The 14,632-nt window shown below is 41.5% G+C and overlaps 1 protein-coding gene across 1 annotated transcript in view; it reads right to left on the bottom strand.

Annotated features, from left to right (window-relative positions):
- Positions 1 to 4,506: 4,506 nt before the first annotated feature.
- LOC112256869 (anoctamin-3) overlaps positions 4,507 to 14,632 on the bottom strand; it is an 86,756-nt gene continuing 76,630 nt past the window's right edge. Inside the window, exons 25-26 of the mRNA XM_042322741.1 lie at positions 5,614 to 5,806; positions 4,507 to 4,809 (exon numbers count right to left, since the gene is read on the bottom strand). Coding sequence (XP_042178675.1) covers positions 4,627 to 4,809; positions 5,614 to 5,806 — 376 coding nt within the window. The 3' untranslated portion in view covers positions 4,507 to 4,626. The remainder of the gene's footprint in view (positions 4,810 to 5,613; positions 5,807 to 14,632) is intronic.

Here is a 14,632-nt window from a genome sequence, read left to right as displayed (position 1 = left end):
CATTTGATACAATAAATGAACAGCTTCTTTACTTTAATTTACTTTAATTTATAAGCAACTGACTTATAAATGTTGGTGCATCATAGTCATGCAAATGCAGGAGTGCAAAAATATATATTTTTAAATAGCAGATGAATGTCTTATTGATAGCAGCTAAGAAAATATGACACTTAGTTAAATCACCTGCCAAACATTCAGAGGACAGCTGAGGAAAAGTGGATTTTTTTTTCTCTTTAACTTTCATAGATATATGATTTCTAGATTTGGGGATGGGGAAAAAGCCCATTAGAACAAGGGAGAATGAACAGGAATACTGTTCTTGTAATTATATTTCTATGGTTACATTGCCTCGATTGCAGGGTACAGAGAGGTGAACGTCATGCTGGTCGATTGCATTCAGAATTGCTAAAAAAAATATTATACACAATCATAGATAATAATAATAATACATTTGAAAATAATATACATTGCAAAGTAAACTGGAAAAAAAGAACACATTTCTAGAAAGTAAACAGTATATACAATACATAGAAAAGTACATTGGAAAATGATAACAGTTTAACATTAAAGTAATTTACAATAAATTCAAATTTAAATAATTAACAATAAAAGTTAGTTAAATCATTTACGCTAAAGTACAATTTAATTAATAAAAGTAAGATTTTAATCATTTACAATAAAAATGAAAAGTTAAATAATTTACAATAAAAGTAACAGTGGCTCTAAGTTCTCTAAGTTCAACTTTTGTTCATAATGAAATAGGGCTAGGTCACCTCTAGACAGAGGTTGTTTATAATGGAATAGGGCTAGGTCACCTCTAAACAGAGGTTGTTTATAATGAAATAGGGCTAGGTCACCTCTAGACAGAGGTTGTTTATAATGGAATAGGGCTAGGTCAACTCTAAACAGAGGTTGTTTATAATGGAATAGGGCTAGGTCACTCTAAACATAGTTATATTGTTGTTTATAATGAAATAGGGATAGGTCACCTCTAAACAGAGGTTGTTTATAAATGAAATAGGGACAGGTCACCTCTAAACAGAGGTTGTTTATAATGGAATAGGGCTAGGTCACCTCTAAACATAGTTATAGGTTGTTTATAATGAAATAGGGCTAGGTCACCTCTAAACATAGTTATATTGTTGTTTATAATGAAATAGGGCTAGGTCACCTCTAGACAGTTATATTGTTGTTTATAATGGAATAGGGCTAGGTCACCTCTAAACAGAGGTTGTTTATAATGGAATAGGGCTAGGTCACCTCTAAACATAGTTATATTGTTGTTTATAATGGAATAGGGCTAGGTCACCTCTAGACAGAGGTTGTTTATAATGAAATAGGGCTAGGTCACCTCTAAACATAGTTATATTGTTGTTTATAATGGAATAGGGCTAGGTCACTTCTAGACAGAGGTTGTTTATAATGGAATAGGGCTAGGTCACCTCTAAACAGAGGTTGTTTATAATGGAATAGGGCTAGGTCACCTCTAGACAGAGGTTGTTTATAATGGAATAGGGCTAGGTCACCTCTAAACAGAGGTTGTTTATAATGGAATAGGGCTAGGTCACCTCTAGACAGAGGTTGTTTATAATGGAATAGGGCTAGGTCAACTCTAAACAGAGGTTGTTTATAATGGAATAGGGCTAGGTCACCTCTAAACAGAGATTGTTTATAATGGAATATGCCTATTCCCTATGTGTCCTGGTCTAAGGTAGTGCACCCTATTCCCTATGGGTCCTGTTCTAAAGTAGTGCACCCTATTCCCTATGGGTCCTGGTCTAAAGTAGTGCACCCTATTCCCTATGTGTCCTGTTCAAAAGTAGTGCACCCTATTCCCTATGGGTCCTGTTCAAAAGTAGTGCACCCTATTCCCTATGGGTCCTGTTCAAAAGTAGTGCACCCTATTCCCTATGTGTCCTGTTCAAAAGTAGTGCACCCTATTCCCTATGGGTCCTGTTCAAAAGTAGTGCACCCTATTCCCTATGTGTCCTGGTCTAAAGTAGTGCACCCTATTCCCTATGTGTCCTGTTCTAAAATAGTGCACCCTATTCCCTATGTGTCCTGTTCTAAAGTAGTGCACCCTATTCCCTATGTGTCCTGTTCTAAAATAGTGCACCCTATTCCCTATGTGTCCTGTTCTAAAATAGTGCACCCTATTCCCTATGGGTCCTGTTCTAAAGTAGTGCACCCTATTCCCTATGTGTCCTGTTCTAAAATAGTGCACCCTATTCCCTATGGGTCCTGTTCAAAAGTAGTGCACTACCAAGGGAATAGGGTGCCATTTGGGATGCACAATCAGCCACATTCTGAGTGCTTCCAGTAGCCTATGAGAAAACCGATTCTCTGCTTCCAGTAGCCTATGAGAAAACCGATTCTCTGCTTCCAGTAGCCTATGAGAAAACCGATTCTCTGCTTCCAGTAGACAATGAGAAAACAGATTCTCTGCTTCCAGTAGCCAGTGAGAAAACAGATTCTCTGCTTCCAGTAGCCAATGAGAAAACAGATTCTCTGCTTCCAGTAGCCAACGAGAAAACAGATTCTCTGCTTCCAGTAGCCAATGAGAAAACAGATTCTCTGCTTCCAGTAGCCAATGAGAAAACAGATTCTCTGCTTCCAGTAGCCAATGAGAAAACAGATTCTCTGCTTCCAGTAGCCAATGAGAAAACAGATTCTCTGCTTCCAGTAGCCAATGAGAAACCGATTCTGTACATGGAAGAACAGATTTACCAGTGCACTCACTGCCCTCCAGTGGCTGTATAGTATAGTTCCCTACAGGACTCACATGTCACTGTTGGGTTGGTTTCCTCTACTTTGCAGAGCTATCAACAGAGGAAAATAAATGCCAGAATTCGGCAATTTATATTTTCATATTTTTCTCATCACAACATTCCTCCAAATAAAATCCTTGGGGGACAGACAGTTCAGTTTGTTGTTGTAAGTCATTACTGGAGAAAAATGACAAGAAACATGTTCTTACACGTACAGTAAAGCATTTGCAGCACCAACAGGCACGAGTGATGTTTGTGACACACTTTGTGGTTGGTTAAAACTGTAGTAATATCAACACGCCATATTCACATATTAGCATCCACAACTCAAGACCAGCAATATTATAAATACATGTCTAACATTCAGCTCACACAGAATAGAAACGTACTGTGCAGTAAACCAGGCATCAAAGACAGGGACTTTGTCTATCCAAGAAAATACAAAAACTAAACGAACCGTGCATTTTTTACATGATTTAAATAGAGATAATTAAACCTCTATCAAACTTCCGAATGGTAACATCTTCCCAGATATGCTGCAGTTCAACAAATGAACCAAAATGCTTTAACGAATCAGCATGCTTTGAGAGCAATATTACTTTACAGTCATTATACAGAAACAACATTATTATTGTCCATTGTCATTTTTTGGTAGACACGTACATACGTCAATAGAATCACTTAATAAGCAACGAGAGGAACCACTAGCAGTGCCACAGTACAGCGGTACAGTCAGACGGCCACGTAGGACAGTGACTGGCCTGTACCAAGTCCATGGAAGACAAACACAGAACACACAGCATGTGTTGTGAGCTGCACCGGACCGGACCGGACCGGACCGGAGTGTCTCATGTCATAGCAAGCTGCTATAGGCTAGCTGCCACATAGAGAAGAAGAGCAACGTAGAAATAGAATGACATAGAAAGGGACAAAGGCCCTCAGACCACAGCAATTTGACGGGTGCACTCAATATGGCCGCCAGTCTCGTCCACTCATACCGGACCGATGACTTGATTGGGCATGTCCGTTCTAGTCATTCTGTGTCTATGGAGAGTGCTATGAGAGTGAGACGAGAAGAGAGCAGACAGTCAGTAGTGAACTGATCTGCAGCCCTTGTTCTGCATAGTAAACATTACAATTGGATAGGTAAGGTCTCTCCCCACATTCGTAGCCAGGACACGACACAGGACAGACGTGACAGGGAACAGACAGGGCCCAGGGTTCCTGCTGGATGGAGAGCTGAAAGGGGAGCTGGGGGACAGTAACAGAGATGGGAGGAGGGGACAGGTACGGGGTACAGTAACAGAGATGGGAGGAGGGGACAGGTACGGGGTACAGTAACAGGCCTCAGGTCTGGAGACAGAAGAGGGCCTCTTTGGTGTACAGAAGGGAACATGTGATCTGAGTGCATATTTTTGTGTGTGTGTGTTGGTGTGTGTATTAAGTGTTCTGTGTGTGTGTGTGTGTGTGTGTGTGTTGGTGTGTGTATTAAGTGTTCTGTGTGTGTGTGTGTGTGTGTTGGTGTGTGTATTAAGTGTTCTGTGTGTGTGTGTGTGTGTGTTGGTGTGTGTATTAAGTGTTCTGTGTGTGTGTGTGTGTGTGTGTGTGTGTTGGTGTGTGTATTAAGTGTTCTCTGTGTGTGTGTGTGTGTGTTGGTGTGTGTATTAAGTGTTCTGTGTGTGTGTGTGTGTGTGTATGTATTAAGTGTTCTGTGTGTGTGTGTGTGTGTGTGTGTGTGTGTGTGTGTGTGTGTGTGTGTGTGTGTGTGTGTGTGTGTGTGTGTGTGTGTGTGTGTGTGTGATTTAGGTGTGCAGACGAGGTACTGTATGTAGTACAGGGGGACGTAACATAACTAACACTAAGGCCACTCGTGGTGATATCTCCTGCCATTCTTCTTCCTCTCCTTCTGCAGGTGCTCCAGCTCTGCTTCATACATCATCTCCTGCATCAGGTACTTCTCCCGTCGCATGCGGTCACACAGACTCTTGGGCATGTCTGGGATCAGGTACGCGATGAACGACTTGATGCCAAACACCAGGTGCTGAGGGAGGAAATGGAGAGAGAAAAAAGCAATACTTTATTGTCCATTGTCATTTTCAGATCACAGAAAATCAACACAGGCAAAACATAAACTCTCTTGATTTTTATTTTATTTTTGATTTCACCTTTATTTAACCAGGTAGGCTAGTTGAGAACAAGTTCTCATTTGCAACTGCGACCTGGCCAAGATAAAGCGTATCAATTCGACACATACAACACAGAGTTACACATGGAATAAACAAAACATACAGTCAATAATACAGTAGAACAAAAGAAAACATAAAGTCTATATACAGTGAGTGCAAATGAGGTAAGTTAAGGAAATAAATAGGCCATGGTGGCGAAGTAATTACAATATAGCAATTAAACACTGGAATGGTAGATCGGCAAGAGAGATGAATGTGTAGGTAGAGATACTGGGGTGGAAAGGAGCAAAATAAATAAATAAATACCAGTATGGGGATGAGGTAGGTAGATGGGCTGTTTACAGATAGGCTAAGTACAGGTGCAGTGATCTGTAAACTGCTCTGACAGCTAGTGCTTAAAGTTAGTGAGGGAGATGTGAGATGTGATGGGTTTTAAGGCATAGGTTCCTGGCTTAAGGGAACATGGGCAGGACATAGCATCTGGGATATCTAGAATATCATCATCAGATATCATCGTCATTGAAAATAAGAATTTGTTCTTAACTGACTTGCCTAGTTAAATAAAGATAACATTTAAAAAACACTGCCTGAAACACCTAATGAGTGTCTGAGACAGAGACAGAGATCAAGACAGACAGAGCATGGACGTGCTGACGTACCTCGAAGACGATGATAAAGGCTAGTCTTGCAGCCAGGACGTGCCAGAACTGCAGAGTGAAGTCGTATGGTACTGGGCTCCAGGGAGAGGCTCTGTAGTCTCTGTACCTGCAGTATCTACTCTCCTCACTCACGTTCAAGCGTTCGCCCATGTCGAACACCGACAGACTGCTGTTCATGTAGCCTCGCAGACACCTGACAGGGAGAGAGACGGGGCTCAGAAACCAAGACAAACTGGAAGACATGAACCAAGGAACCTTGTATGCTCTAACTAGCTGTCACAAGAGACTAATGTTGCTGTAGAATGGTCTGGGTTGGGTAGGTTACTTTCTAAATGCAATCCATAACAGTTACTAAGTTACTTGTCCAAAATGGTAATCATTTACGTAACTCTTTGGATTACCTAAACTCAGTAATGTCATTTATTTGCCTACTCTGTTGTTTATGGTTTTGTTGTCATGGAGGACTGATTGGGCTCATTGCTTCAGGTTCAAGGGAGGAACTCCCTCAAACTTTTATTCCATAGGCTAGGATCCGCACATCGCCGCCATTGCAAGAGCGCATTTTTCACTGTCTTTCCACTGGTCGATGATTGATAGATAACTTGTTCATTTCAACCAGTATTGTGTGAAAATACACATATAATGGCCTCCCGGGTGGCGCTCCCGGGTGGCGCAGTGGTTAAGGGTGCTGTACTGTAGCAGTGGTTAAGGGTGCTGTACTGTAGCGCCAGCTGTGCCATCAGAGACCCTGGGTTCGCACCTGGCAATCTTGGCTAGCGCGCACTGCGCCCGGCCCACCACAGGAGTCGCTGGTGTGCGATGAGACAAGGACATCCCTACCAACCAAGCCCTCCCTAACCCTGACGACGCTAGGCCAATTGTGCGTCGCCCAGGGCCAATTGGGCGCGAACCCAGGGTCTCTGATGGCACAGCTGGCGCTACAGTACAGCACCCCAGCACGAACCCAGGGTCTCTGATGGCACAGCTGGCGCTACAGTACAGCACCCCAGCACCCGGTGTTTCCTCTGACACAGCACCGGCTGGCTTCCGGGTTGGATGCGCGCTGTGTTAAGAAGCAGTGCGGCTAGGTTGGGTTGTGTATCGGAAGACGCATGACTTTCAACCTTTGTCTCTCCCGAGCCCGTATGGGAGTTGTAGCGATGAGACAAGATAGTAGCTACTACAACAATTGGACACTATGAAATTGGGGAGAAAAAGGGGTAAAATAAGAAAAATACACATATACATTTGTGAACAGCCATCCACAACAGGCGCAAATAGCTAAATGAGAGAGCAGCAGACCATTTTATGTCAAGGATGTATTAAGTGCCTTGCAAAAATGTTACGTAAAAAGAAATCCACAGGAGTTGATTATCTCGATCCCTTTCCACTGCAGCTTTCTGCCCTCCTCATTGTATAACCTTTGACCCCACATTTTTTATTGAAAAATAGCTTCTGGTGCTATCCCTAAGATCAGGAAGGCGGCACGTGTACCTCAATATAACTACAGGTGTCCCGCAGGGTTTGAGTTTGGGACCTGTGCTCCTTACTATTTATATACACCTTTCACAGATCATTATTCACACGGGAATCTGCACTGAACAAAAATATAATCACAACATGTAAAGTGTTGGTCCCATGTTTCATGAGCTGAAATAAAAGATCCCAGAAATGTTCCATATGCACAAAAAATAGTATTTCTTTAAAATATTTTGCAAAAATTTGTTCACCTCCCTGTTTAGTGAGCATTTTTCCTTTGCCAAGATAATACATCCACCTGACAGGTGTGGCATATCAATAAGCTGATTAAACGGCATGATAATTACACAGGTGCACCTTGTGCTGGGGACTAGCAAAGGCCACTCTAAAATGTGCAGTTTCTTCACACAACACAATGCCACAGATATCTAAAGATGTCTCAACTTTTGATGGAGCGTGTAATTGGCATGCTGACTGCGGGAATGTCCTCCAGAGCTGTTGCCAGAGAATTGTATGTTAATTTCTCGACCATAAGCCGCCTCCAATGTAATTTTAGAGAATTTGGCAGTACATCCAACCGGCCTGACAACCGCAGACCACATGTATGGTGTTGTGTGGGCGACTGGTTTGCTGATGTCCCATGGTGGCGGTGGGGTTATGGTATGGGCAGGCATAAGCTACGGACAACGAAAGCAATTGCATTTTATCGATGCCAATTTGAATGCACAGAGATACTGTGACGAGATCCTGAGGCCCATCATCCACTGCCAACACCTCATGTTTCAGCATGATAATGTATGGCCCCATGTCGCAAGGATCTGTACACAATTCCTGGAAGCTGAAAATATCCATGGCATGCATACTCTCACCAGACATGTCACCCATTGAGCATGTTTGGGATGCTCTGGATCGACGTGTACAACACCGTGGTGCCGCCAATATCCAGCAACTTCGCACAGCCATTGAAGTAAAGTGGGACAACATTCCACAGGCCACAATCAACAGCCTGATCAACTCTATGTGAAGGAGATGTGTCTCGCTGAATGAAGCAAATGGTGATCACACCAGATACTGACTGGTTTTCTGATCCAACGCCCCAACAGATTTGGGGTTTTATTATTTTATCGGTATTTTACAAATGTTCCATCCTGAGAATAAATCACTTTTCTCCAGGGCAACCCGGTATTTCCCGCCAAAACCATGTGTCATTCAAAAGCAAATAAATAATATAAATAGGCCTATGTCTGGATTTGATTAGAGCGTTGATCGAAAAATTCAAGCCTGATGCAACCTGAGCCAGATTAGCCATACATTACATACATTTTACGAGCCCTACATTAACAACATTTAATGAGCCAAAGACCAAAAAAGTCCAAATGATTGTGCCGTTATCCAATACATATATGATATAGGCTACTGCACATTACACACGACATAAACACATAAAAAGCCATCGGTGTAGCTAGCTATATGCTCTCTTGAGTAAATACATGAAACTAGCTCCAGTAGGCTAATCTTTTTAGTGAAAATTGTATTACTGTACTGTATTGTATTATACTGTGTTATATGGACTGGAATATCTCACATCGTTCGGACTGTTCAAACTAAAGCAGAAGAGAACATGCGATTCTGGTCCTACACAGTTATAAGTATAGGCTAATGAATTTAATTTAAATATTGAAATACAATAGGGCCTATTTGTAAGGTTAGCAGGCTGAACCATATATAACTTTCAAAATATTGTCCTAAAAAAAATATAAATATATAATGTAAAATAATTGTTATTAGCTTACCTCCTCTTTCTCTCTCTATTGTTGCTCCTTTCCTTCCTCACTTTCAACAGTTAAATGAAATACGTTTTGTTTTCCATATCTTCATCATTCTAATGAAATCCTTGAATAATATGTTTATTTATGCTTATTTATAAAAACCCTCTTAGGCCTCACTCCCCCCTATCTGAGATATCTACTGCAGCCCTCATCCTCCACATACAACAACCGTTCTGCAATTAAACATGACATAATATACAGAACATTAATAGACAAGAACAGCTCAAGGACAGAACTACATACATAAAAAATGGATAAAAATAGGCACACGTAGCCTACATATAAATACCAATACACACGCAAACTATCTAGGTCAATAGGGGAGAGGCGTCGTGCTGTGAGGTGTTGCTTTATCTGTTTTTTTAAACCAGGTTTGCTGTTCATTTGAGCAATATGAGATGGAACGGAGTTCCACACAACAAGGGCACTATATAATACTGTACACTTTCTTGAATTTGCTCTGGGGACTGTGAAAAGACCCCCGGTGGCATGTCTGGTGGGGTAAGTGCGTATGTCAGAGCTGTGTGTAAATTGACTATGCAAACAATTTGGGATTTTTAACACATGAATGTTTCTTATAAAAAGAAGAAGTGATGTAGTGTGTCTCTACTCAACTCTTAGCGAAGAGAGACTGGCATGAATAGTATTAATATCAGCTCTCTGATTACAATGAAGAGCAAGATGTGCTGCTCTGTTCTGGACCAGCTGCAGCTTAACTAGGTCTTTCCTTGCAGAACTGGACCACATGACTAGACAATAATCAAGATAAGACTAAACTAGAGCCTGCAGGACTTGCTTATTGGAATGTGGAGTCAAAAAAGCAGAGCATCTCTTTTTTACGGACAGACCTCTCTTTAAAACCATTGAATCTAAATGTTTTGACCAAGACGGTTTACAATCTAAGGTAACGCCAAGTAATTTAGTTTCCTGAACTTGTTCAACAGCCACACCATTCATTACCAGATTCAGCTGAGGTTTAGAACATAGGGAATGATTTGTACCAAATACAATGCTCTTAGTTTTAGAGATTTTCAGGACCAGTTTATTACTGGCCACCCATTCCAAAAAAGAATGCAACTCTTTGCTAACGGTTTCAGTGACTTCATTAGCTGTGGTTGCTGATGCGTATATGGTTGAATCATCAGCATACATGGACACACATGCTTTGTTTAATGCCAGTGGCAGGCCATTGGTAAAAATAGAAAAGAATAGAGGGCCTAGAGAGCTGCCCTGCGGTACACCAGACTTTACATGTTTGACCTTAGAGAAGCTGCCATTAATGAAAAAAACCTTTGAGTTCTATTAGATAGATAGCTCTGAATCCACAATATGGCAGAGGTTGAAAAGTCACAAAACAAGTTCTCAACAACAGGTTATGGTTAATAATATCAAAGGCTGCACTGAAATCTAACAGTATAGCTCCCACAATCTTCTTATTATCAATTTCTTTCAACCAATCATCAGTCATTTATGTCAGTGCAGTACATGTTGAGTGCCCTTCTCTATAAGCATGCTGAAAGTCTGTTGTTAATTTGTTTACAGAGAAATAGCATTGTATTTGGTCAACACACAATTCTTTCCAACAGTTTTCTAAGAGCTGGCAGCAGCAACCTTATAGGTCCGGTGTTTGAACCAGTAAAGGCCGTTTACCACTCTTGAGTAGCGGAATGACTTTGGTTTCCCTCCAGGCCTGAGGACAAAGAATTTCCTCTAGGCTCAGATTAAAAATATGACAGATAGGAGTGGCTATAGAGTCAGCTACCATCCTCAGTAGCTTTCCGTCTAATGTTGTCAATGGCAGGAGGCTTGTAATTATTGATTGATAACAATAATTTTACCACCGCAATCATTAAAATAATTGGCAACATCAAATGTTTTTCTGATGAATAAGCCAAAGATGGAGTTGAATTTGTCTTCTGCCCATCATTTCATATAAAGTACTCCACATTTTTTTTTCTCTATCATCATCATTTATCATGCAACCTTCCGGTTACTAGTCCAACGCTCTAACCACTAGGCTACCCAGTAACAATGTCACTGAGGGAGAGAGAGTGATGTATAACGTTTACATTTTGTCAGGATATGTTACTGTTAAGCCATCAGGGATCCCCTGGGAAGAAAAGAGACACAGTCTGGTATCAATCACCATGACAGCCTTGAGTTGGTGAGGAGTGAGCACTTTGGGGTAGTCAGGTCAGATGAAGTGAGGAAGAACAGATATCACAAAGGTTCTGTCTAGCAACAGAGGTGCATTGGCTGTTCAGATGTGGAGGAGGAGACTCAGTCGATGGAGAAAGGGTTAAATACCAGTGCTTGTGTGAAATGTAATTTGTCTGAATGCAGCTGTATCGACCCTTTGGGAAGAATTGAACTTGGTTAAAGCTTCTCTAGTGTTCGTTAAGTCATTTACTCGGAAAATAACAACCTAACAGATTGCGTTGTCGGCAGGATTCACCACGATTTGTAGTCAAACCAAAGAGTCCAGATCAGTGGAGCAGGAGCTGGCAACAAACAAGGTAGGCACAGATCCTGTACCTGTTTCTGCTCATTTTGACATCTTGGGGAGATGAGAATCATAGGCTGAACAATTATAGGACACGGACCTGGAGAGCCTGAGATTAATTCGGTAGGCCCATTGTTTAACGACTGGACGTAAATATCTGGTATAGGGTAGGTTCCATAAGGATAGGTCCCGTGTGGAGGTTTTCCTCTGCGAGATCCAGGCTGATATAAGGTGTAGGGTGGGTTCCTTCAAGGATAGGTCCCGAGTGGAGGTTTTTATCTGCGAGATCCAGGAGTGACCATACAGTGTAGGGTAGGTTCCGTATTAGGATAGGTCCCTAGTGGGGGTATTAGGATAGGTCCTTAGTGGGGGTATTAGGATAGGTCCCTAGTGGGGGTATTAGGATAGGTCCCTAGTGGGGATATTAGGATAGGTCCTTAGTGGGGGTATTAGGATAGGTCCCTAGTGGGGGTATTAGGATAGGTCCTTAGTGGGGGTATTAGGATAGGTCCTTAGTGGGGTTATTAGGATAGGTCCCTAGTGGGGGGGGTATTAGGATAGGTCCTTAGTGGGGTATTAGGATAGGTCCTTAGTGGGGTATTAGGATAGGTCCCTAGTGGGGGTATTAGGATAGGTCCCTAGTGGGGGTATTAGGATAGGTCCTTAGTGGGGGTATTAGGATAGTCCCTAGTGGGGGTATTAGGATAGGTCCCTAGTGGGGGTATTAGGATAGGTCCCTAGTGGGGGTATTAGGATATCCCTAGTGGGGTTATTAGGATAGGTCCCTAGTGGGGGTATTAGGATAGGTCCCTAGTGGGGGTATTAGGATAGGTCCCTAGTGGGGGTATTAGGATAGGTCCCTAGTGGGGTTATTAGGATAGGTCCCTAGTGGGGGTATTAGGATAGGTCCCTAGTGGGGGTATTAGGATAGGTCCTTAGTGGGGGTATTAGGATAGGTCCCTAGTGGGGGTATTAGGATAGGTCCCTAGTGGGGGTATTTCCCTAGTGAGGTCTGTAAAAGGGACACAAGTCCCAGTTGCAGTGAGTTTTTGTAAGAGGAGAGTTATAGAAGCTAGTGAGTTAAAAAAACAAAAAGGAAAAATAAGATATTTGAACACTGTTTGATGTACGTGTAGTAGCAGTATCAATACGGAGAGACGTTGGTTTATGCCCTATGGGGTAAGGGGAATAGTACACGCTAAATAAAAGATACATAAATGTTGGTGGATTGAAACAAACATTTCATGATAGGAGTAAGGACAGTGGATTTACAATTATCACAGTTGGTTTATAATTAATACTTTTGGATTGCTGATTAAAATGTAGCATAGTGAATGCTAACGAAATGTACACTTTCTTTTCCAAAAGAGGGGGTTTTATTATTTCTCATTTGAATGTCTCTGGAGCCTGTGGGGAACGGGAAAGGGGAACGCAGTTCGTGATATTTGGCAGATTAAGTATAAAAGTATCTGGATTAGGCCGTAAACAGAGTTCCAGATAAGTGAGGCCCATTCATGTGTGTTCTGAACCTACGGTTCACCAGCACGCACACACAACATACCGGTTACAAATAGGCGTTGGTGGTGTTGATACTGTGGGATTTATTTGGGATTGGGTCTTTTCAATTCAGTTCTATATTGGGTATGCAGAAGGATGGACTTTTTTAAAAGATATTTAAATGGTTTCGGAAGATCAGGGAAAGAAAAGGGAGAGGAAATATTTGAATGGTGTCGAATGCCCTGTATCCTGACTTTCTGGTGAGGCCTGATCAATCTCACTAGAAATTATGGAAACAGGTGGGATTTATTTATAAAATGAATGAGAAACACCAGTTTCTGTTCTATTCTTACATTGCTTTAAGAGATACTATTTCCTTAGGGGGTTATCAAGAGTTGTGATTCTAAATTGATTGTTTATTCGAATTTGTTTATTTTTGATTTAACATGTTGTTGATGTTGATTAACATGTTGTTTACCAGTTCCCTGGAGTCCTGGTCTTTGGGTAAATATACTAATCTTATTAAGAAAAGGTTCATGTAATAATTTGTCATATAGTCAATGCTTGTCTGGATTTCCTGACACAGAAATTCATTGAACTAAACTGTTGTTCTGATATGTGCTTTTTGAGGTTATCATGGAAGGTGATGTCAGATCCTCTCTTAATGCATGGTAGGAATAATTTGACCATAAACAGTGTGTGTGAACCTCAAAACCCTCCCTAACCGGCTGCAGAAAGAGCGACAAAGGTGTTCAATGCGACAGTGCCCTTTAACACTTCTATCTGCCCTTTAACACTTCTATCTGCCCTTTAACACTTCTATCTGCCCTTTAACACTTCTATCTGCCCTTTAACACTTCTATCTGCCCTTTAACACTTCTATCTGCCCTTTAACACTTCTATCTGCCCTTTAACACTTCTATCTGCCCTTTAACACTTCTATCTGCCCTTTAACACTTCTATCTGCTCTTTAACACTTCTATCTGCCCTTTAACACTTCTATCTGCCCTTTAACACTTCTATCTGCCCTTTAAACACTTCTATCTGCCCTTTAACACTTCTATCTGCCCTTTAACACTTCTATCTGCCCTTTAACACTTCTATCTGCTTTAACACTTCCTTTAACACTTCTATCTGCTCTTTAACACTTCTATCTGCCCTTTAACACTTCTATCTGCTCTTTAACACTTCTATCTGCCCTTTAACACTTCTATCTGCCCTTTAAACACTTCTATCTGCCCTTTAACACTTCTATCTGCCCTTTAACACTTTATCTGCCCTTTAACACTTCTATCTGCCCTTTAAACACTTCTATCTGCCTTTAACACTTCTATCTGCCCTTTAACACTTCTATCTGCCCTTTAACACTTCTATCTGCCCTTTAAACACTTCTATCTGCCCTTTAACACTTCTATCTGCCCTTTAACACTTCTATCTGCCCTTTAACACTTCTATCTGCCCTTTAACACTTCTATCTGCCCTTTAACACTTCTATCTGCCCTTTAACACTTCTATCTGCCCTTTAACACTTCTATCTGCCCTTTAACACTTCTATCTGCCCTTTAACACTTCTATCTGCCCTTTAACACTTCTATCTGCCCTTTAACACTTCTATCTGCCCTTTAACACTTCTATCTGCCCTTTAAACACTTCTATCTGAGTCCGTGGAATAAACCGAGGTGCGGGCGGCAGGAGTGGTGAGAGCGCATGT

Source organism: Oncorhynchus tshawytscha, linkage group LG01, assembly GCF_018296145.1.
Source record: "Oncorhynchus tshawytscha isolate Ot180627B linkage group LG01, Otsh_v2.0, whole genome shotgun sequence".
NCBI classification, from domain to species: domain Eukaryota; kingdom Metazoa; phylum Chordata; class Actinopteri; order Salmoniformes; family Salmonidae; genus Oncorhynchus; species Oncorhynchus tshawytscha.
This window is presented reverse-complemented; position numbering and strand designations above follow the sequence as displayed.